At 41.2% G+C, this 20241-nt stretch overlaps 1 protein-coding gene across 3 annotated transcripts in view; it reads left to right on the plus strand.

Moving 5' to 3' along the window:
• The window catches only part of BABAM2 (BRISC and BRCA1 A complex member 2), a 435974-nt gene that overhangs the window by 324607 nt on the left and 91126 nt on the right, over window positions 1-20241 (plus strand). For 2 of the 3 annotated variants that reach the window (XM_061210581.1, XM_061210582.1), the window contains exons 8-10: window positions 11408-11507; window positions 14513-14583; window positions 17399-17481. In XM_061210581.1, the coding sequence (XP_061066564.1) occupies window positions 11408-11507; window positions 14513-14583; window positions 17399-17481 (254 nt within the window). The remainder of the gene's footprint in view (window positions 1-11407; window positions 11508-14512; window positions 14584-17398; window positions 17482-20241) is intronic. The other variant, XM_061210583.1, reaches the window with a different exon arrangement.

Here is a 20241-nt window from a genome sequence, read left to right on the forward strand (position 1 = left end):
TTTCATACATAGAATTTTCTGGGAACACGGCCGTGCACACTCGTTTACATATTGTGTATGGCTGCCTTCCTGTTACAGCATCAGAGGTTAGTAGTTCCGACAGAAACCTTAGGGCTGCAAAGCCAATACTTACTACCTGGCCCGTTACTGAAAAAGTTTGCCAACCCCTGTCCTAGACCCTTAAAACCTTCTTTTTCACAGTGACTGTTTCAGAAAAGATAATATACATTTACTGACTTCTAATGTCCATTTTGGAAATTTAACTCTCATATCTTTCCTTACTTATTCTTTCAACTTTAATACCACAAATATTTATTGAGTGCCTGCAGTGAACTTGGCCTTATTCTTATTTCTGGTGTTTTAGCAGTAAACAGAACAAAGATCCTCGTTCTAGAGGAGTTTACATTCTAGTGAAGGGTGATGGGGGGAGACAATAAACAAATACAATATGTAGAATGTTTTATGGAGATATACACCATTTATACGCCATTAAAAAAAGTAAGACAAGGAAGAGAGGTTACTGGAAAAGGTGGGTTATTTTAAATAGGTTGTTGAGGAAGCCTTACTGAGAAGGTGGTATTTGAGTAAGACCTGAAGCAGGGGAGGAAGCCCAGTAGATGGCTGGGAAGAGAGTTGCAGGCAGAGGGAACAGCAGAAGAATTGAGCCAGTGCACTGAGGTGGAGCAGCCCCAGCTTATCCTTGGAGGCCAGAATCCAGAGGAGAAGTTATGTTAGACTGGACTGGGCCTAAGGAACCAATCGGTTGGAGCTGCCGTGGGCTGAAACGGGATGAGAGCAGGAGCAGTCGGTTTTGCAGGCAGAGTTTGCTGGTGAGCAGGTTACGTCTGAGGTGCATTTTAGACATCCACGTGGAGGCGTTCAGTAGGCAGTTGGCCACATGAGTCCTGAGTTCAGGAAAGGTCTGAGCGACAATATAAATTTAGAAGGTGTCGGTATAAAAGAGGTATGTTAAGCAAGGAAACTGGCTGAGATTCAGGCTCAAACCCCAGACCTTTCCTTCTCTCCAGGACATCTCTCACTCTATGACTAAACAGAACTTCTTTTTTAACCTTGAATTTTCTTTCCCGCCCACTTCACCATTGGCATGCATCAGGATGGACCATCATAGCTTCTTATTCCCTCTCCAGGCAGATGCCCTTTTACCAGTAGATATCCCAGGCAGCCCGAAGTATGAAATAGGCTTTTCTCATATTGGGGCAAAAAGCTGCTCACCGTGGTCCAGGACCCATGGTCTGCTGTCTGCAGAGTTCCTAGCCTATGATTATTTGCCTTGCCTTGTTGAGTAGTCTTTGTGTCCTCCTCCCTTCCAGCCCCAGTCTCGTTTTACTGCTCTTTGCCTTGCCTTCTGGTTACCTGCATGTGACTGGACTTCATTCTGCCCATGTACACACTTAGCAGTAATCACCTTTTTTCTAGTTGTTTCCATGAATGTCTCATCTCCCGTACTAGGCCTTGAGCTCCTTAAGAGCATATCTCTGCTTTCTTCATCTCCTGTTTTTGTCCACAGTGCCTTTCAAATAGTCAGTGACCTAATGCCTCGGGGATGGGAGGCACATTTGCTTTTACCACACACCTTCCCGTCCTCAGTCCCTGTCGTGCATCCTCAGGGTGAGGTACAGAGCAGGGTGTGAGGACCACCTGCACCTGCATCCGCTAGGGAAGCAGGTCCCACCTCAGACCCGCTGAACTTAATCAATCAGCTTCTCTGGGGTGGGGCCTGGGTATCTGAGCTTTTAATAGGCTCCCTAGATCATTCTTGCACAATCATGAGAAGAGCGCAGAGGAAAGATTCCAATCCCACTTTGACTGTTGCCAGCCTTAAACCTCGGACAAGGCATCTATTTCAAGCCTCAGCCTTCTCATCTCTATAGTGAGTATATTAATACTTGTTACCTACTGTGTAAGGTGGTTGTAAAAATCCAAACGAGGAGCACTTTGGAAACAAATTGTAAAGCGCTGTGTACCAGTAGCCTGGCTAACCGCATCTGGTATCTTTTCATTTCTTTGTGTGTGCAAGCCAGGCTCCAGCTACCTATAGATTAGCTCTTTGAGCACAGAGACCAGTGATGTGTGTGTGAAGTTGCCTCATGCTGTTCATAGGCCTGAGCTTTTAGTAAATGGCAGCAAACAAGAATCAGGTGGGTACACTTCTCTACCCAGTCAGGCAGAGGGAGTTTTTTCTCTGCATCTTCTTTTGACCATCATTAAAACCTGTGTGCAATGAGGAGGAGGGAGTTATAAAAATGCTTGTGGGTTTAGTCTAGGGTAACTATTGTATGCATTGATTTTTTCCCCCCAGCTCTATTGAAGTATAATCGACAAATTAAAATGTAAGATATTTACAATGTACAATGTAATGATTTGATATATGCACGTATTGGGTTTTTTTTCAGTAAGTATGTTTCAAAAGTAATTCATAGGAAAAATAACCTCTACCTGTGCAGTAGCAGAGCAGTAAAGCCATTCATTGGAGCCTCAAAGTTGTAACAAACTCAGAATAAATTCACTCATTCCTAAAGACTAGTATTTGAAAATAGTTTCTCTTCTTAAAGAAATTGTGGTGGAATCGTACTGCAGGTAACACGCCGGGGATCAAGATACAACAAGAGGAAAAAAGCTTTTCTTTCCCTTTGCCTGTTCATGTCTTGCATGGCCGGGCATCATTATAAGTAGTTCATACCAAATCTTTTTTTTTTTTTTAACATCTTTATTGGAATATAATAGCTTTACAGTATTGTGTTAGTTTCTGCTGTATAACAAAGTGAATCAGCTATATGCATATGTATATCCCCATATCCTCTCCCTCTTGTGTCTCCCTCCCACCCTCCTTATCCCACCCCTCTAAGGTGGTCGCAAAGCACCGAACTGATCTCCCTGTGCCATGCAGCTGCTTCCCACTAGCTATCTATTTTACATTTGGTAGTGTATATAAGTCCATGCCACTCTCTCACTTCGTCCCAGCTTACCCTTTCCCCTCCTCGTGTCCTCAAGTACATTGTCTACATCTGTGTCTTTATTCCTGTCCAGCCCCTGGGTTCATCAGAACCATTTTTTTTTTTTTTTAGATTCCATATATATGTGTTAGTGTATGGTATTTGTTTTTCCTTTCTGACTTACTTCACTCTGTATGACAGACTCTAGGTCCATCCACCTCACTACAAATAACTCAATTTCATTTCTTTTTGTGGCTGAGAAATATGTCAGTGTATATATGTGCCACATCTTCTTTATCCATTCATCTGTTGATGGACACTTAGGTTGCTTCCATGTCCTGGCTATTGTAAATAGAGCTGCAATGAACATTGTGGTACATGACTCATTTTGAATTTTGGTTCTCTCAGGGTATATGCCCAGTAGTGGGATTGCTGGGTCATATGGTAGTTCTATTTTTAGTTTTTTAAGGAACCTCCATACTGTTTTCCATAGTGGCTGTGTCAATTTACATTCCCACCAACAGTGCAAGAGGGTTCCCTTTTCTCCACACCCTCTCCAGCATTTATTGTTTGTAGATTTTTTGATGATGGCCCTTCTGACTGGTGTGAGGTGATACCTCATTTTGGTTTTGATTTGCATTTCTCTAATGATTAGTGATGTTGAGCATCTTTTCATGTGTTTGTTGGCAATCTGTATATCTTTTTTGGAGAAATGTCTATTTAGGTCTTCTGCCCATTTTTGGATTGGGTTGTTTGTTTTTTTGATATTGAGCTGCATGAGCTGCTTGTATATTTTGGAGATTAATCCTTTGTCAGTTGCTTCATTTGCAAATATTTTCTCCCATTCTGAGGGTTGTCTTTTTTTTTATGGTTTCCTTTGCTGTGCAAAAGCTTTTAAGTTTCATTAGGTCCCATTTGTTTATTTTTGTTTTTCTTTCCATTTCTCTAGGAGGTGGGTCAAAAAGGGTCTTGCTGTGATTTATGTCATAGAGTGTTCTGCCTATGTTTTCCTCTAAGAGTTTGATAGTGTCTGGCCTTACATTTAGGTCTTTAATCCATTTTGAGTTTATTTTTGTGTATGGTGTTAGGAAGTGTTCTAATTTCATTCTTTTACATGTAGCTGTCCAGTTTTCCCAGCACCACTTATTGAAGAGGCTGTCTTTTCTCCATTGTGTACTCTTGCCTCCTTTATCAAAGATAAGGTGACTATATGTGCGTGGGTTTATCTCTGGGCTTTCTATCCTGTTCCACTGATCTATATTTCTGTTTTTGTGCCAGTACCATACTGTCTTGATTACTGTAGCTTTGTAGTATAGTCTGAAGTCCAGGAGCCTGATTCGTACCAAATCCTAATAGAACATCTGCTAAGTTCATTTGTTGTTTTTCAGGGCTTTAAAAGCTGTAAATGCTTTTCCATATGCTAACAAAATCCTGATGGTAGTCATCTGTTAAGGTTGTCCCTCAAAGGCTTTTCTGAGATGTTAACAAACTTAAACACATTTCTGAACAAAAACTTGGTTAGTGTTCATGTCATTAGACAGACTCTGTTTGCAATTACAATATTCTCATCTTTTGTATTTCTTTAAGTGTAAAGTTTCCTTGCTTGCATTTCACCTCCTGTCTCCTGGAAAGTGTCCATCAAGTCCTCTGGCCCTCAGAGTTTCCAGGGGTTCATTTGCCTAGAATGAAAACGTCCCTAACCACTTCAGTTCAGGTACCTAAATAAGTTTAATTAATATTCCTGGAAACAGCCTCACGGGTTCAGTCAGCCCAGGCATCTGCCTGAAACACCCAAACCAGGAGGAGCCTGATGGATCTGACACATGTGGAACCAGATGTCACAAAAGTGATCATTGAAGACCTGAGAGTGGGGTAGATTTAGGTCAGAGAGACCTAGATTTAGATGCCCTTCTGCCATTTTACCACCTACGTGACTTCAGAGATGGTTATGTAGCTTCTCTAAGCTCTAGCCTTCTCATCTGTACAATGGGATAGCACCTCTCTCAGAGATTGATGTGAAGAAGAGAGGATATCATATAGGAAAAGCACTTGGTATAGTGCCTAATACGTAGTACTTCATAAGTGGAGCTATTATTCACTACTCCATTCTGTGGAGAATTCATTTTACCAACTAAATCCCTCATATTGCCTTTTAAACTCTCTTTATTTATACTGTGACTAAGCAAAGAATACCTGATTCAAATTATCCATATAGTATGCCTTCACATTTTTAAATTACTCTATTTCATAATTCCATACGCTTCTAAGTAACTTAACTTAGCAATTTCAACTTCTTTAGACTTTGCTCCAAATAGGAATGCTTTCTGAGTGTTTAATCATACTTATCATTGTCTCAGAACATTTCCATTTTTATATGTCCCTCTAAAAATGGGAAACAAGAAATGGAATATAGTGCTCTAAGAAGACCTGATTTTATGCTGTGAGGTATGTTTAGTGGAAATATTAGATCAGGTGCATAAATGTAATACAGCCAGGCCCACACTGATGCTTCAGTGAACCTCTCATCCAGTGCGACTCCCCAAATTTTCTCCTACTTGTAAACTTAACTTGTCATTCTGATCTTTTATTTTCTTCTCCTGTTATATTCATTGAGTTTTTTTCCATTTTGAATTACACCCTGATTTTGTTTAACTGAGTGGTGGAGAGACTCTTAAGATGGCTCCAAGTTGAATCTATAAAATGAGACGAGGGCTAACAGCAGCTCTAGAAAATGCTTTACTAGGAAAAAGAAAATCCAGTTAGGAAAAAACAAAAACAAAAAGCAGACTATTTCCATGGTGTAGTGTTTATGTACTTTTGGGTTTTCAGAACCTACATATGATTTTTTTTTTATCCTACCCAGTTAACTTCTTGTGACAGATGATAATCTTAAAAAAAGTGAGATGACAAGGTGATGAATTTCATGGATGAAGTCTTTTTGAGGATAATTTCAGCCACTTATACTACTGTTTCAGTATGTAGGTAGGGATTAGTAGGGGTAAGAGTTTTAGAAATTCCACACCATCCTTCTTATGAAAGAATTTCTAAAGAAGAAGGACACAGGCTTTGGAACCAGAAAGACTGGGATTCAAGCCTATCTCTGCAACTTACTTGCTGGGTAATCTTGGACAAGATACTTAGACTCTTAGAACCTCAGTTTCCTCATCTGTAACTTGGGCTAATTAGGTCTATCTGGCAGAGTTCTTGGGAGGTTTAGAGATAACGAAATGCCTATTAGAGTGCCTGGCAAAAGTGGATACTCAATAAATAACAGTTACTTTTGTTTTATTGTAATGGCTTTCCTGGCAAGCCACCAGGAAACATACTCTGTCATTATAGAGTGCGCTAGATTCTTGAGGTCCCTGGCATTTCTCTACCTTGAAAGGAATTAACAGTGGTGCCCTAGTCACATATTCAGAATGGAAAACTCAAGTCCTTAAACAGATTTAGGCATACAGTTCGTGTTTGTTGGATTGAATTGAAGGCTCACCTTTCTTTAGATTTCTCTTAGCTTGGGGCCTAGTGGCCACTGGTGTCCATCTATCATCCTTGAAGTTCCCCATTTCCATGCTTCACCCTCCAACACTCCCCGGAATCATACTATGGAGGAGGCAACCAGGGCAACTTCCTCTCCCTCAGAACCCAGTTCAAAGGCAGAAGGGGACACTAAGGCCAATACAAGCATCTCTGACCTAACCCTGGACATAGAACACTCACACAAGAGGCATTCTTGAATAACGTCTCTCTTGGAGCGCATGGTGCTATTTTAATATTAGTGTAACTCCAATTGTTACTTTAACCCTTGAGAGAGATGGGTCCTTTTGAGAGTAGTGTTTTCCCCGCTGCACTCATGGGAAAGTTGAGTAAGACCAAAGAGAGCAAACTTGGCAGCAGCAAGAACTACAGTTGAAAATCATTGGCCCTTCTCCTTTTCTCCAGTGCCAAATCATGTTTTCTTCATTTTATTTGGCCAGTAAGGTAAAGCCCAACATGGGGAGAAGGGAGTTATTATTCCATAATGAGTTAAAACTCTATTGTCCCAAGTCAAGCTTGCAGACAGGCTGACTGCCTGCATTTTTCCATGTCAAAATGCTCAAAAATATTTCCTTTATGCTGTTGACTGTAGCCAATCCAAGTCTTCAATATTAGAGACGCTCTGAATATTTGCTGACAGAGCAAGGTCCACAAGGGCTCAATTAGCTGTATTTGCATGGAAACAATAGTATTAGTACATAGAAAGTTCTTATATTTTACTTTTAGAGCCAAGGAGACAGACCTGGAAATGTTTTTCTGGCTAACTTTCGATCTGTTCAACTCCACTGTTGGAGAGGTTTCTCGAGCTCTGGCCTTGTCCTTCTAATTTCTATCCACAGATTCAGTTTCAGTTCTAAGAATTATCAGGCAGTTTCATGTTTCATTACAGTCCATAAAGAGATAGACGGTGCTTTCTCATCAAAGCAGCCCTTTTCACCCGTTTCTTCTCCCAAGTTCAGCCTGAGACCCTGCCACAACAATTTTGGTTCCCCACCTTTTAGCCCTGCTTTCTCCCTGGACCGCTCCAGAGATCAGAAGAGTCTACAGCCAGTGGTCCCTTTCATCTCCCCCTCACCCCTTCCCCAGCCCCAACTCAGCCACTTAGTGAGTTAGTGAGGCCCTGCTTCTCGCCAGCCAGCCCTGCATTCCTGGGAATGGCTGAGCGAGGCCGGGCATCCCTGCACAGGGTGAGTTTTCTGTTGTACATGCTCAGCCCAATATTTTTTGATTCATGAATATTAAAGGATTCGAGATCACAAGGCCTTACCTCCTCCATCTTGCACACTTTGAAAACATAATAGCTCTTTTATTTCAAGGCACTTGACTTTGTTTATTCAGCACGATCAGGGCAGCATTCAGGCTATAGCAAGCCTGTTAAATATTTACCAATGAGGCGGATATTTATACATGAATCAGCGGCACTTATCAGCGTGTGATGCTGGAAGTCAGGTTCAGAACCCTCACAGGCAGAGAAACTGCTGAGTTAAATAAAGTGTGCAGCGAGCGTCCTTTAAAAAATCAACTCTCATTTAAAACTATCCTTGCTGGTATCTGAAGTGCTTCACACATTGAGGCTTCCCCTGCACAGCTAAGTCATTCACAATTGGACATGACAGAATGGTCGGTCCCTCACATCCAAGAGGCAGTGAATCCGGTTGTTTGATGGTTGGGGTGGGAGAGTACTGAGGTGTGAACAAAATCGGGAGGAATACTTGTCCTGCTGCCTTGTGGAAAGTTGTAAGGGGAGATGGGCTGTACAGCACAGTGCCTGCTTCGGTGGTGGTCTGAGTGCTTCTAGAAGCCCTTTAGCCTCACTGGAATCCTGACCCTGCTCACTTACCAGCCATACCCACTGTGTCTTTCCATCCCTGTAGCCCTTTTTTTTTTTCCTAAGATTTAATTTTTTATTTATTTTTGGCTGCATTGGGTCTTCATTGCTGTGTACAGGCTTTCTCTAGTTGCGGCGAGCTGGGGCTACTCCTCGTCGCGGTGCGCGGGCTTCTCGTTGCGGTGGCTTCTCTTGTTGCGGAGCCCAGGCTCTAGGTGCACGGGCTTCAGTAGTTGTGGTGCATGGGCTTAGTTGCTCTTTTCATTGCAGTGCGCGGGCTTCTCATTGCGGTGGCTTCTCATTGCGGTGGCTTCTCTTGTTGCAGAGCATGGGCTCTAGGCGCACGAGCTTCAGTAGTTGTGGCACGCAGGCTCAGTAGTTGTGGCTTGTGGGCTCTAGAGCACAGGCTCAGTAGTTGTGGTGCACGGGCTTAGTTGCTCTGTGGCATGTGGGATCTTCCCAGACCAGGGATCAAACCCATGTCCCCTGCATTGGCAGGTGGATTCTTATCCACTACGCCACCAGGAAGTCCCCTTGTAGCGCTTTCAAGATTAAAATCCCCCTGCTCTCAGGGAGGCACATAATTCAGCAGTAACAGCAGCCTGGACTCTGGCAACAGGCTTCCCTGAGTTCAGATCCTGGCTTTACCATTTCCTAGTTGTGTGAACCCAGGGAAATTTCTTCTGCTCTCTGAGCCTCAATTTCTTCACTTGTAAAATCACAGTGATAATTCCCACCTCGTTGAATTGTGGAGAGGATTAAATTAGATAATGAGAAGGCACCTAGCAACAAGGGTTAGTTCTTGATAATCACAGAAGCAGAGTGCAGAGAGATGGGCCTGGCAGCAGAGCAGCTGGTCTTTGGATTTCTCCATACCTCTGCTTCTTTCTATTATGATAGGTAATTTTTGTTTAATGGCTGTATTTCAGAGGCAGAGAGAGAGTTTCAAGTTGAGAGGATTGCCCACACTGCTGTTTTCACTCCTTGTATTCCATTTAGTGAATGATTAAGAACTTATCCTGTAATACTATTTACAGGTCAAAGGCCATTACTATCAATTCCAGAGAACTGTCTGAATTTTTTTTTTTTTTTATTATGTTAAGGATTGTTCCTCTAAGCAACCTATGAGAAGCCTGGATCTTGGTATTCTCTGTTATGCAGATATTCCAAGAACCACAAGCTGTAAATACTGGATTTATTTTTCTTGTACTATAGAATTTTCTTCTTAATCCGTTTTCCATCCTAATGGAACCATTAGACACTTCCAGTGAGATGTGTGCCCTCTGTGTACTTTTGCATGAAAAGAGGGGACAGAAAGGCTTCCTCTCGTTCACAGAAATTCATAGGAATTTTCCTAGCCTTCTTCAGAGTTGAGGCTAAATCTCGTCCAGTGTCTACTCTGAGAGTAGCAAATGGAAATGATGTTCTTGCTGATTCTGTGCAGTTGCAGGGTGTACGTGATATATTAATGTCATACTTAGTCAAACGCTGTCTCAGAATTTTCTCAGTTGTCAGTTACTGTGCTTTTTAATTACCATCTGAGTAGGATAAGTCAACAGCGAATACTTCTACTCCATATTGAGTTGCTCACACCACCTGGAATTTTATTTGTTTCTTGGGATTTCTCATTCCTGTAAATAAATAAACATAATATTCATTTTTACCAGAAAAATTAATTTCAGAAATCTGTAGTCAATAGGGAGACAGGCTGGATCTGGAGTCCTTTGAGTAGTTACATATATTGTTCCTTGTACCACAAACTCTAGACTGAGTCAATGTGCTCTACACTATTTGAGAATGATTTTCTAGACTGTTACTGTTATGAAATGTTTTGCTTCCATTTACAACCTCGTTACTATGGGGACTTGGATAATGAATAATCACAACATTAAGAGATTTTAGGGGTCTTTTTATATCCCGTTGTCTTACAGAGAGGCTTTAAGAGGCTTACAGAAATATATATGTTAAAATAAAATACAAATAAGAAAAACAAATTAGGACCGAAGGAAAGTGAGGGTAGGAAAGAAGATGAAATCAAGATTCAGGATGATATACAAAATGCATGCTATAAGGTTCTGAACAATTTTTTTAAATAATCTTATGCTGGTTAATTAAACTGAAAAGAGAATTTCCAGGAAAGTTCTGGAAAATGTTTCTGGATCAACAGTGTCTTAGTGTTTGAATTGATGATTTTTGACTGTACCTTCTTGTTTAGATGAATTGAATATCAGTGTTTACTGGGATTAGTTGCACACTTCCTACCCATATTGACCCACAGACACGGGACCCCAGTGTTTCAGAAAATGTTTAATTAATTGCCACCATTTAAAAATTGAGAGATTAAATCATCTGGATTTCTGGCTTCACTTGAAAAATTAGGATCTGGTAAGACCAGGCTTGTATTCCTACATGTCAGAGATAGCTGGGGCTGATCAGTGAGAGCCCTTCCCACTGTGCACAAAATCCCCAGTTCCCTGGAGAGTCCCCACTTGGTTCTCTCCACTCATTTACAAAACCTGCCTGGGCTGGGTAGACCCCAGGCTTTTGCATCCCCTGCCCTAGACCACCTGCCTCACACTAAGAACGAGGAAACTAAAGCCCAAGGAGGCTGCCCAAGGCAACAAAGCCGGTGAGCTGCAGAACTAGTCCCTTTGGTACACTATTACACCGTTGTGTCAGTTCAGTTTTGTTCAGTTTAATGAATGACTTACCTTTGCTCAGCCCAATTATGAACTGGGCATAATCAAGAGTATAAAAGTCTGTGTTTCAGTAACAGGTACAATCCATTAATGTTGGTAAGACATTTACCCATGCCAATCAAAATTTGCTAACTTGTACTGTTGTGTGATAGGATCAGGAGTTGTCGTTAATCATTAGTTGTTAGTCATGTGTAACATGAACATGTTGTTTTAACAAAATGGATAAAATATATATATGGAAATGTAGTCGTAAAGTGAAGCCCCTGTAACCCTCATCATTATTTCAGGCAGTTGGTGGGCAGAGCTGGACACGAGAAGCCTAGTCTGTTTGGGGTGTCACTTAAACTGCCTGAGCCCTAAGAGAAGTGTCCACTGTACTCTTGTCCTTTCAGTGCGCTTGGCGGCTCCTCAGCTCTTCATATCCCAGCTTTTCCAGGAGGAGGATGTCTCATTGATTATGTTCCTCAAGTGTGCCACCTGCTCACCAACAAGGTAAAAGCAAGTCCCCTGCCTCCCCCACCTTGTGAGGCTCCTTCCTCCAGTGTCATCTCCCCAGCATCCTGGTGCACACACCGTCCTCTCCACCCCATCCTCTTAGTTGCAACCTCCGTCTGACATCGACCTTTCCTACTTTGAATTACATCTCATCAGTTTCTCTCCTGATTTCTTTGCCCTCCTTCCTTTTCTGAGGATTCTGACCTCCTGTTCCAGTCTTATCTTCATCTTTTAAATGTTATCTCCTCTTTCTTGAATTTCCTTTATGCCCTAAGTTTTTGCTAGATCTTACACCTTCTTACAGTTTAAAATTTTTGAATTCTTTCATTTCCCAATTATCTGTTGCATGCGTGTGTGTGTGTGTGTGTGTTTGCCACTAGTTAATATCACAGTAATTCTGTAGAGCTGCTTTTATCTCTTCCTGCTTTTTTGTACTGCACTTCTTAATAGCTGGTTCTTGATTCTCCCTGTCATGTCTAGGAGCAGTTTGCCAGAGTCCTGCTTCTAGGGGCAGGATTTCCAGGTCAGCTTGTCTTATAGTCAGGCACATCAGATTATCTAAAGCCATCTCTTAGCTGTGTGAATGAGCCCTTACATTGGCAAGTAGCTACGTTTCCACTAATGGTTGTTGTCAGCTATTTCTACAAAGTATAGAATATGCTTGTTAATGTCCAGCCAGTGTATTTAGCTAAAAACCGGAGATATTAATCCGCAAGCAATACTGACTTTCTTTCTTCTCCCACATGGACTCAGTTTGCTTAATTCCCAAAATCCTATTTTCTTTGCTCCTGTTGACTTGTTCACAACGGCTTGGAAAATAAATCTTTTGTTTGTCTCTTTCATTCAAAAGATAGCTCATCTCTATATAGAAAATATTTTAGAAATATAATAATATTTCAAAGGCTTCAGTATTACTTTTTAAATGTCAGAGAAACTAAAACCTGGCAACTCCGCAGTCTGTGGGCTCAGCACAGATTCCAGGGTATTCAACTCTCACGGAGTGGCTGCTGCTCGTTGGACCAAATTCCCGCAGCCACTGCCCTCCTGCAAAACTGATCAGAGGACAGAGTTCTTATTTACACTGGGGGACTTTGCACTGCCTTCAAATCTGTATCCCAGTATTATAGAGAAAAATGCAAATTTGGTCTTCCAGAACCAAGAAGAAAAGCCTTTTTAAAGCTCTCCAATTGAGATTAATTTCTAGTCACACATTTTCCTCAAAAAATTATAATACCATTTTCCCAGAAATACAAGAATCAGTCAGTTTTTCTTATCTGGTTCCCTTTCATTAATTTTGCTTGTCTTTTAAAATTGATGTTCTTCTACTTGCCACAAACGAGGACAGTATGGGCTGCTTTTAGAAACAATCTCTTCAAATGAATTTCCATAATTACATTGGTATCTATCTTTATAGCCAGTTTTGTTGTGGGTTTCTGTTAGAATGGTTTTCTGTTTTTAAAATCAAGTATACAGAACTGTTTTCATCCCCTTTTTAAACAAAGCCACTTAAGCAAACTTATCATCTGTTTTTCTTTTCCCAAAATAACATTTCTGATCCTGCATTAAGCCTGCAAAGCAAGCACTGTTTTTATAAATTGACATAAAACCCCTTTTATATAAATAGAATTGTTTTACTTTTAAAGGGTACAAATGGCTATCAGTACCAATTGTGTCAAGGTTATTTCAAGCACTTTATCTCGAGCTTTTGTTATCCATGGAAACTCAGTGTGACTACAGCCAATATAAACAATTTGGGGGGTCTTTTTCTCCCACTGTTTCTTTCAGCCATTATGAAGACATTTCATAAGGAATGTATTTTTGTGTTAGAAGCTGATGGGTAAATGACTAACTTTCAGATGCCTAGCTTAATGAGTTCACAAATTTTTTTTATAGAAACTGTCATTTGGTGATAACAAGGAAATATAAAAAGGCAAAATAAAATCTCCTGTTGTAACACTCCTTATTCTGAATGTTATGAGCTTAAAAAGAAAGAATTGAGCATTACTGTGCCTTTTCAATAGGCGTTGTAGTTCAAGATAACCAAATAGACCCATTTGATGAGAGGAAGCTCTTCTTTATAGAGAATTCCAGCTGATAAATGCAGATGGAATGAGAGAATACAAAAATCACCATTTTTTCAGGCCCTAGTGAAGTAATCGATTCAGACAAGGATCTCCAACAGATAGTAAAACCATTAAGTAAAAGGTTCATGGGAACTAGATCTTCCCATGCTTTGAGGGGTGTACCCCTGGATTACTCACTATGGCAGAGGGGAAACATCCCCTTACAGTAGAGTGGTCTGGATGGCATCACCTTAACCAATGATCAAACTCAGTATTACCTAGGAAGTTTTCTTGCCCAAAATATTTAACCTGAATCTAGTCACACCTTTAGCTCTAACTTCCAATTTTAGGAAATACAGAAGGTAGAGAAAAAAGGAAGGAAACAATCAGAGAATCGAGAATACAGAATAAGACAACTAGCCCAATCTCTTTGGAAAGTCAATATTATATACACACATCCACACCCCAGGAGGTACTATTATTCTATAGTAAAAGACTTTCTAAATTAAATGCCTGATCCTTGTTTACACCCTGCTTTTTTCAAATATGTTTTGGGGACAATTAGGAAGTTTTGAAAATGGACAGCGTACTAAATGAATTCAGAGAATGATTACTAAATTTGGTATGATAACAGTATTGTGGTTATGCAGGAAAATGTCTTGTTTTTCGGAGATGCATGCTGAAGTGTTTAGGGGCAAACTGTCATGATGTCTCTAATTTCCTTTGAAACATTTCAGCAAGATTGATTGACAGGTTGATAGGTAGGTAGATGGCTGGATAAAGCAACTAGACAAAATATTCACAGTTGTTGAATAGAGGTGTGGGAATATGGGTGTTCAATTTGCTATTCTTTCTACTTCTCTGAATCTTCGAAATTTTATATAATAAAATGTTTAATGATTTCCTACCCCACTTCTCAGCTTTGGGTTCCTATTCCAGGTGCAGTATGTGATTCAAGGATATCACAAAAGAAGAGAGTATATTGCTGCTTTTCTCAGTCACTTTGGCACGTAAGTCCTCTGTTTAAACCACGAATCAATGACGCACTCACGTCCTGATGACCCTAATATAAGGGCTTGATTAAGAAAATAGCAGTTCTTCCGTATGATACCTCTGAGTGCCATTTTGATTCTTCTTGGTGTGTTGCCTACACTGAAGCTCCCAGGAAGACTTTTTTCTTTAGCATTCTTTAGCAAACAGTAGAATCAAATATCTTCCCGGAGCAACAGCATGACCAGTCCCAAACACTGCAGTAACAGTGGGCGTAAGGCCTGCTTCTTCTCGGGCTCTTTAGAGTCTGCACAGCACTTTCACCTCCGTCATCACAGAGCAGTCATGAGGTGAAGCAGGCAGGCATGGCTGGCACATTCTACAGAAGAAAGCCCCGAAACCTTGGCCAGTTCAGGCACCCGGCGGAAGTCACACACCTCGGGGAGAGAAAGCCAGGCTGGGATCCTGTTCCCAGAACTCAGGTCTCCTGATAGGAGGACCACCACTCCCCACAGGGCCACAGAGATTCGGGAAGGAAGTCTGACATTAGACACCATCGCGATGACTCACACTTGGGATTAGGAGTTGGAAGAAGGCCTCACAAGGGAGGAGGGAAGTGTGTAGCTGCAGTTCCAGGGTGGGCGTCTCCTCCCGCCCTCCCTGTGCTCTGGCCCTTTCCTTCACCTTGCCTGTGGTGGGCTGCTCTGCAGCTGTTTCCTTATGATGGTAGAGCCCTTATCAACCTTCCCCTCAGGGCTTAGTTGGGGGGGGGTGGGGGGTGGGGAATGGACTTTCCTTACAGTCTCTTTAAAAGGTGGATCCTCTACCTACCTGAGGGGACTAAGCCCTAAGGGTTTTAGTGGTCTAGTTATCTCCCACCTTATTCCAGAGAAGGGGTGTGTGTGTGTGTGTGTGTGTGTATTAAAATTTTAAATAAGTAAATGAAGAAATTAGGGCAAAAGGAATAAGAAAGAGAAGATGAGGTCAAGAATAAGGTTGGGGGGACTTCCCTGGTGGTCCAGTGGTTAGGACTTCGCTTTCCAGTGCGAGGGGTGCGGGTTCGATCCCTGGTCGGGGAGCTAAGATCCCACATGCCTCGAGGCCAAAAAAACCAAAACATAAAACAGAAACAATTTTAAGAAAGACTTTAAAAATGGTCCACATCAAAAAAATCTTAAAAAAAAAAAAGAATAAGGTTGGGATATAATTTTACAAATGTGGCATAATTATAAGCAAAATTTATGATTCCTCAAAACAATTTCAAGAAATTTTCTCATTATCCACAGTGAAATTTGTCATATCCCCAAAATAGAAGTATCAATATCTAAACAGTATGACTGCCTCTCATGTGAGTCTCTAATACTTAAGATTTTTTTCAGCTTTATTTATGAGCATTTTGAGAAAGTGCTTATGATACAAACAGTGGTTAATAGATGACACCGTTAGTCTTCTCATTTTTGAGTAAGATTATCTTTCTTATATATAATCGAAAATGCAGACGTTAACACAATGACCTCCAAAGCAAGTTGCACATACCTCAGGGGGGTGTGCCCCACCTCGCTCCATTGGTATTCATGAAAAGGGTGAAAATTGAATTTACACTTGTTTTTAAATCTCATTCGGTTTATGTACATTTCTGTGTTTTTTTATACATATAATATAGTAGTACTTGTATACAATTACGAAATCCTATACAAGTACTACCATATACTGTACTATATGCGTAATGAAAAGGATTTTGTGCTTGTTTTTGCTTACGGGATGCAGGATCTAAAAAGTTTAGATATCAGTGTTATAATGTTGAGTAAATTACGTATCCTTAAAAGAAATACAAACTGGTGAACAGAGTTGTTGACTTAAGTCAGCAGATCTTAGTGATGTATCAACAGTCTTTGAGCAAATCACTAAGCCTTCAGTGCCTTAGTTCCTTTACATTCCCAATGAGTTCAACTGTTCCTTCCTACTTAAACCTGGAGGCCATCAGTATTAATGGTCTGATTGGCCTGACTCAGCCAGGATGAAGGCATCTCTAAGGACAGCAAAGGCCTCTTTGTATGGACAAGAGAGAACATTATCCTTGTCCTCGCTGTGTGGTTAGTATTGGCACATTATGGTAACACCCCCCAAACACTTAGCTCTTGAGGGAAATGGGGGAGGTGAGCCTATCAGAATTCTCTCCAGGCCCTTCCGTGCTCAGAGGCTGTTCTCCATTGACGCATGAGGTGTGCATCTCCCATCTGAACCCAGTGTCCACCCAGCTAACGTTGCTACTTTGTCTTGAGCCTGGTGGGGAGGATAGGGGGACACAAGAGAAAGGATTCCAAATACTTCGGAAGAAAGTAGTATATAACCCTGTAGTTAGTAATATTGTCACTGCTTGTTACTGTTCAGTGCCTAAGTGAAAGTGAGACTTCACTATCACTGTACAGACATAGGGTCATTGTTGCCCTGATTTCTTCATTTGTCTTTTTGCTCATCACTAGTAACTAACATTTGCATAACATTTTATGGTTTACCTTACTTGTTTTTCACAACTCCATGATGAAGTTTACACATATGATTATATTTGTTTTACAGATGAGGAAACTGAGGCTCCAAAGGTTAAGTGATTTGCCGGAGGTTGTAACAGATAGTAAAATGGCAAAGCTGTAACTTAAACCTAGCTGCTTTCATTCCAAATCCCACATCCTTCCTGTGGTAACACTCACTTGTCTTAAATGCATCTCGGATTCAATAACCCTGACTTTATGAATATATTCTTTACTTGTTTCCATCTCCTTTATACCTTGTTTTTATGAGGGTTTTTTTGTTTGTGTGTATGTTTTTATTACTTAGGGGTGTCGTGGAATATGATGCAGAAGGCTTTACAAAACTCACTCTGTTGCTGATGTGGAAAGATTTTTGTTTTCTTGTACACAGTGAGTATACTTTTGCTATTAGCTTGTCAGCCTACATTTAAAAATGTACTAAACCACATGTAATAATGAATATGACAAACTTTAGTGTCCTGACTTGGTTCCTTTTACTTTAGCATAAGTATATTTACTGCGTGGTCTTCAAGAGAAAATATCTCTAGATCAGTGGTTCTCAACCAGGTATCATTTGCTGCTCAGGGGACATTTGGTAATGTCTGGAAACATTTTTGTTTGTCACGACGGGTAGGGGACCAGGGCTGGCGGTTGTTACTGGCATTAGTGGGTAGAGGTCAGAGATGCAGCTAAACATCCTACAATGCATAGGACAGGTCCCTAAAACAAAAAGTTTTTGAGTCCACAATGTCAGTAGTGCTGAATTTAAGAAACTCTACCCTAGAGAGATTTCTGTTTTCAAAGTATCTTTCCAGATTCAGGCCTCAAAACTTTCAAGATTACTCAAAACACATATTGCTTTGATCATTTGGTTATTCTTCTTATTAAGTGAAAAAAATCTGTAACTTTGGTAATATATAATATATGTCTTAAAGGTGGGACTATGTTTTAATGAATTCCTGACATGACTTCTCAGTGTTTTCCACACAGTAGGCATATTTAAATTCCTGTTGTATTCTATTAATCAGTCAGTAAACATTGCCCCAGCTTTTCCTTAATGGATCATTTAGAGTCTCTTTTGAATATTTCTTTGTTATATAAGAACCAGCGACCCATGGTGCCAGGTTTAAGTTGCAAGTCAGCTACGAGCTTTGTTCTTTAGTAATTTGATATGCAACATGCCCAGACTTCAAGCCAAAGGCACAGAAGTTTCAGCTCTCCTGAGTCCAGTTACAGAAAAGCAGTGGGTTTGGGTTGACTTCACTCAGTATATGGAACTACCCTAGACTTTAATAAACTATTTCAGGATGCACAGCTTTGGCCCTGTTTAGCCAAGCTGTCAGTGTAAAGATAATGACTTGGGGGCATTTTTCTTCCCCAGCAGTTTTACTTTTCTTGGTTATGATTTGCTTAGGCTAAAATAGTGCTTTATTTGTCTTACCTGACGTCACATCAACAGATAGTAGGGGAAGAAACCCAAAAATGTCCATAGTGGTAGAGGGAAGAAAGCTCTAATGAAAACCTTACCACGGTATAATCTACATAGAGATAATTGAGAGTTGACCATACGTACTTCTAAGAAGTTGGTTATCCCTGTCGTTTAAGGTGTTTCCCAATGATAACCACCTTGTCATGCAGTGCTTCATATGGAGCTCCTACTCGATAACTAGTCTTACATTGGGACCATCTTTTCAAATGCATCTGAAAAATGCAAGCATGTTGCTCTGTATTAATTATGCGTACAGATAAGCAGAGAGTTGGAGAGGTGAAGATTTTCATCTTGGGTGTGCCTCCAACTAATTATATGACCTTGTTCAAATCACTAGGACAAGCCTCCCTCTGTTTTAGTTCCCTCTTATGTCACTGGGGATTTGGTTGGTAAGTCCTGTGGAGACGTCAGCAGATGGAGCTTAACCTACAACACAGGGCCAGGTGGAAGAGGAGGTCCCACAGTCAAGGCCTCCTGGCACTCTCCTCTTTGCTCACCATCTTCTGTGGCTCTACTGAGCTGAGCTGCGTACTGCTGCTTCCAGCTCTCACGTTTAATTCTGACCTTATCACGGCTTTGGTTTTCTGTTCTGAGTGTTAATCGCTTTCTGAGATCTCACTTCCTATTTGCTCTGTCCACTTTACCCCACCATCTTGATCCCAGTGATTCTGTTTCTAGCCTGGTAACCTGACCCCAGATCCTGACTGTATGCTTGGTTTGTGTCTCATGACCCTGGACAGCTGCCTGGGGGATTAGTCTGGTGTGTTTCCTCTAGCCCAGCTCGGCCATAGGGACCTGTACCCTGCCATGAATGGTGGTGGCTATGGTCTGAGGCCTCCCAGAGTAGCTGTGAGAGAAGGATGCAGAAGGAAGGACACACAGAAGGACAGTTACAAACAGTAAATTAGATGACTGCTTCAACCAATTTCTTCATCCCAAAGTGGCGTGAAATCTCAACAGTTTGTCCCGAAACTTACTTTGGTCTCCTAGCCATGATTCCATTTTCAAAAAAGATGCTGTCAGATCATATCAGATATAAGGGAAAAAATGATATCCTTGGCACTGATCTTCCTCACCTGTGTTTTCCACATGCAACTCAAGGATGCTGGTTCTGGGGGGGCCTGGCAGGAGAGCTGTTCAGGGGTAAAAGCGCAACCGCCTCTCAGCTCCTGCCAGCTCTCTTCTCAGTGCGTCCAGTGTTATGGCAGTTCTTGTTCCTCTGGAAGGTCTATTCCCCAAAGAATGTTTTCCCCACAGTACCATGTATCCACTATTTCTTACAGCCCCTTCTCTACCGTCCTCTGTCACATGCAAAATTAAGTCCTAAAGTCTTATTTTCACTTAGTTTTGATTACCTTCTTCAGAAACATAGAACCCCCAGACACTCATGAGAACAGGTACAGGGACCTTGAGATTTGTTTAATTTACTTCTTCCGAAGTGTTTCCTTAGGCTCTTACTCCTTTCCTCCCCAGGCCGTTTGCTCCCCGCTCTTAGCATCACGGCCCATGTTCTCGGCTCTTTGGCAGATAAGACCTTGTCTGTGAATCAAGGGACTTTGATGCTGTTTCCTGCTCCATCATTAACTCACAGCCTGTCTTTAAATAAATTATTTCCACTCTTTTGTGTCTTTCTTGTATCTAAAATGTAGGACTTGTAACAT

The sequence above is a fragment of the Eubalaena glacialis genome, chromosome 14, assembly GCF_028564815.1.
Source record: "Eubalaena glacialis isolate mEubGla1 chromosome 14, mEubGla1.1.hap2.+ XY, whole genome shotgun sequence".
Classification (NCBI taxonomy): Eukaryota; Metazoa; Chordata; class Mammalia; order Artiodactyla; family Balaenidae; genus Eubalaena; species Eubalaena glacialis.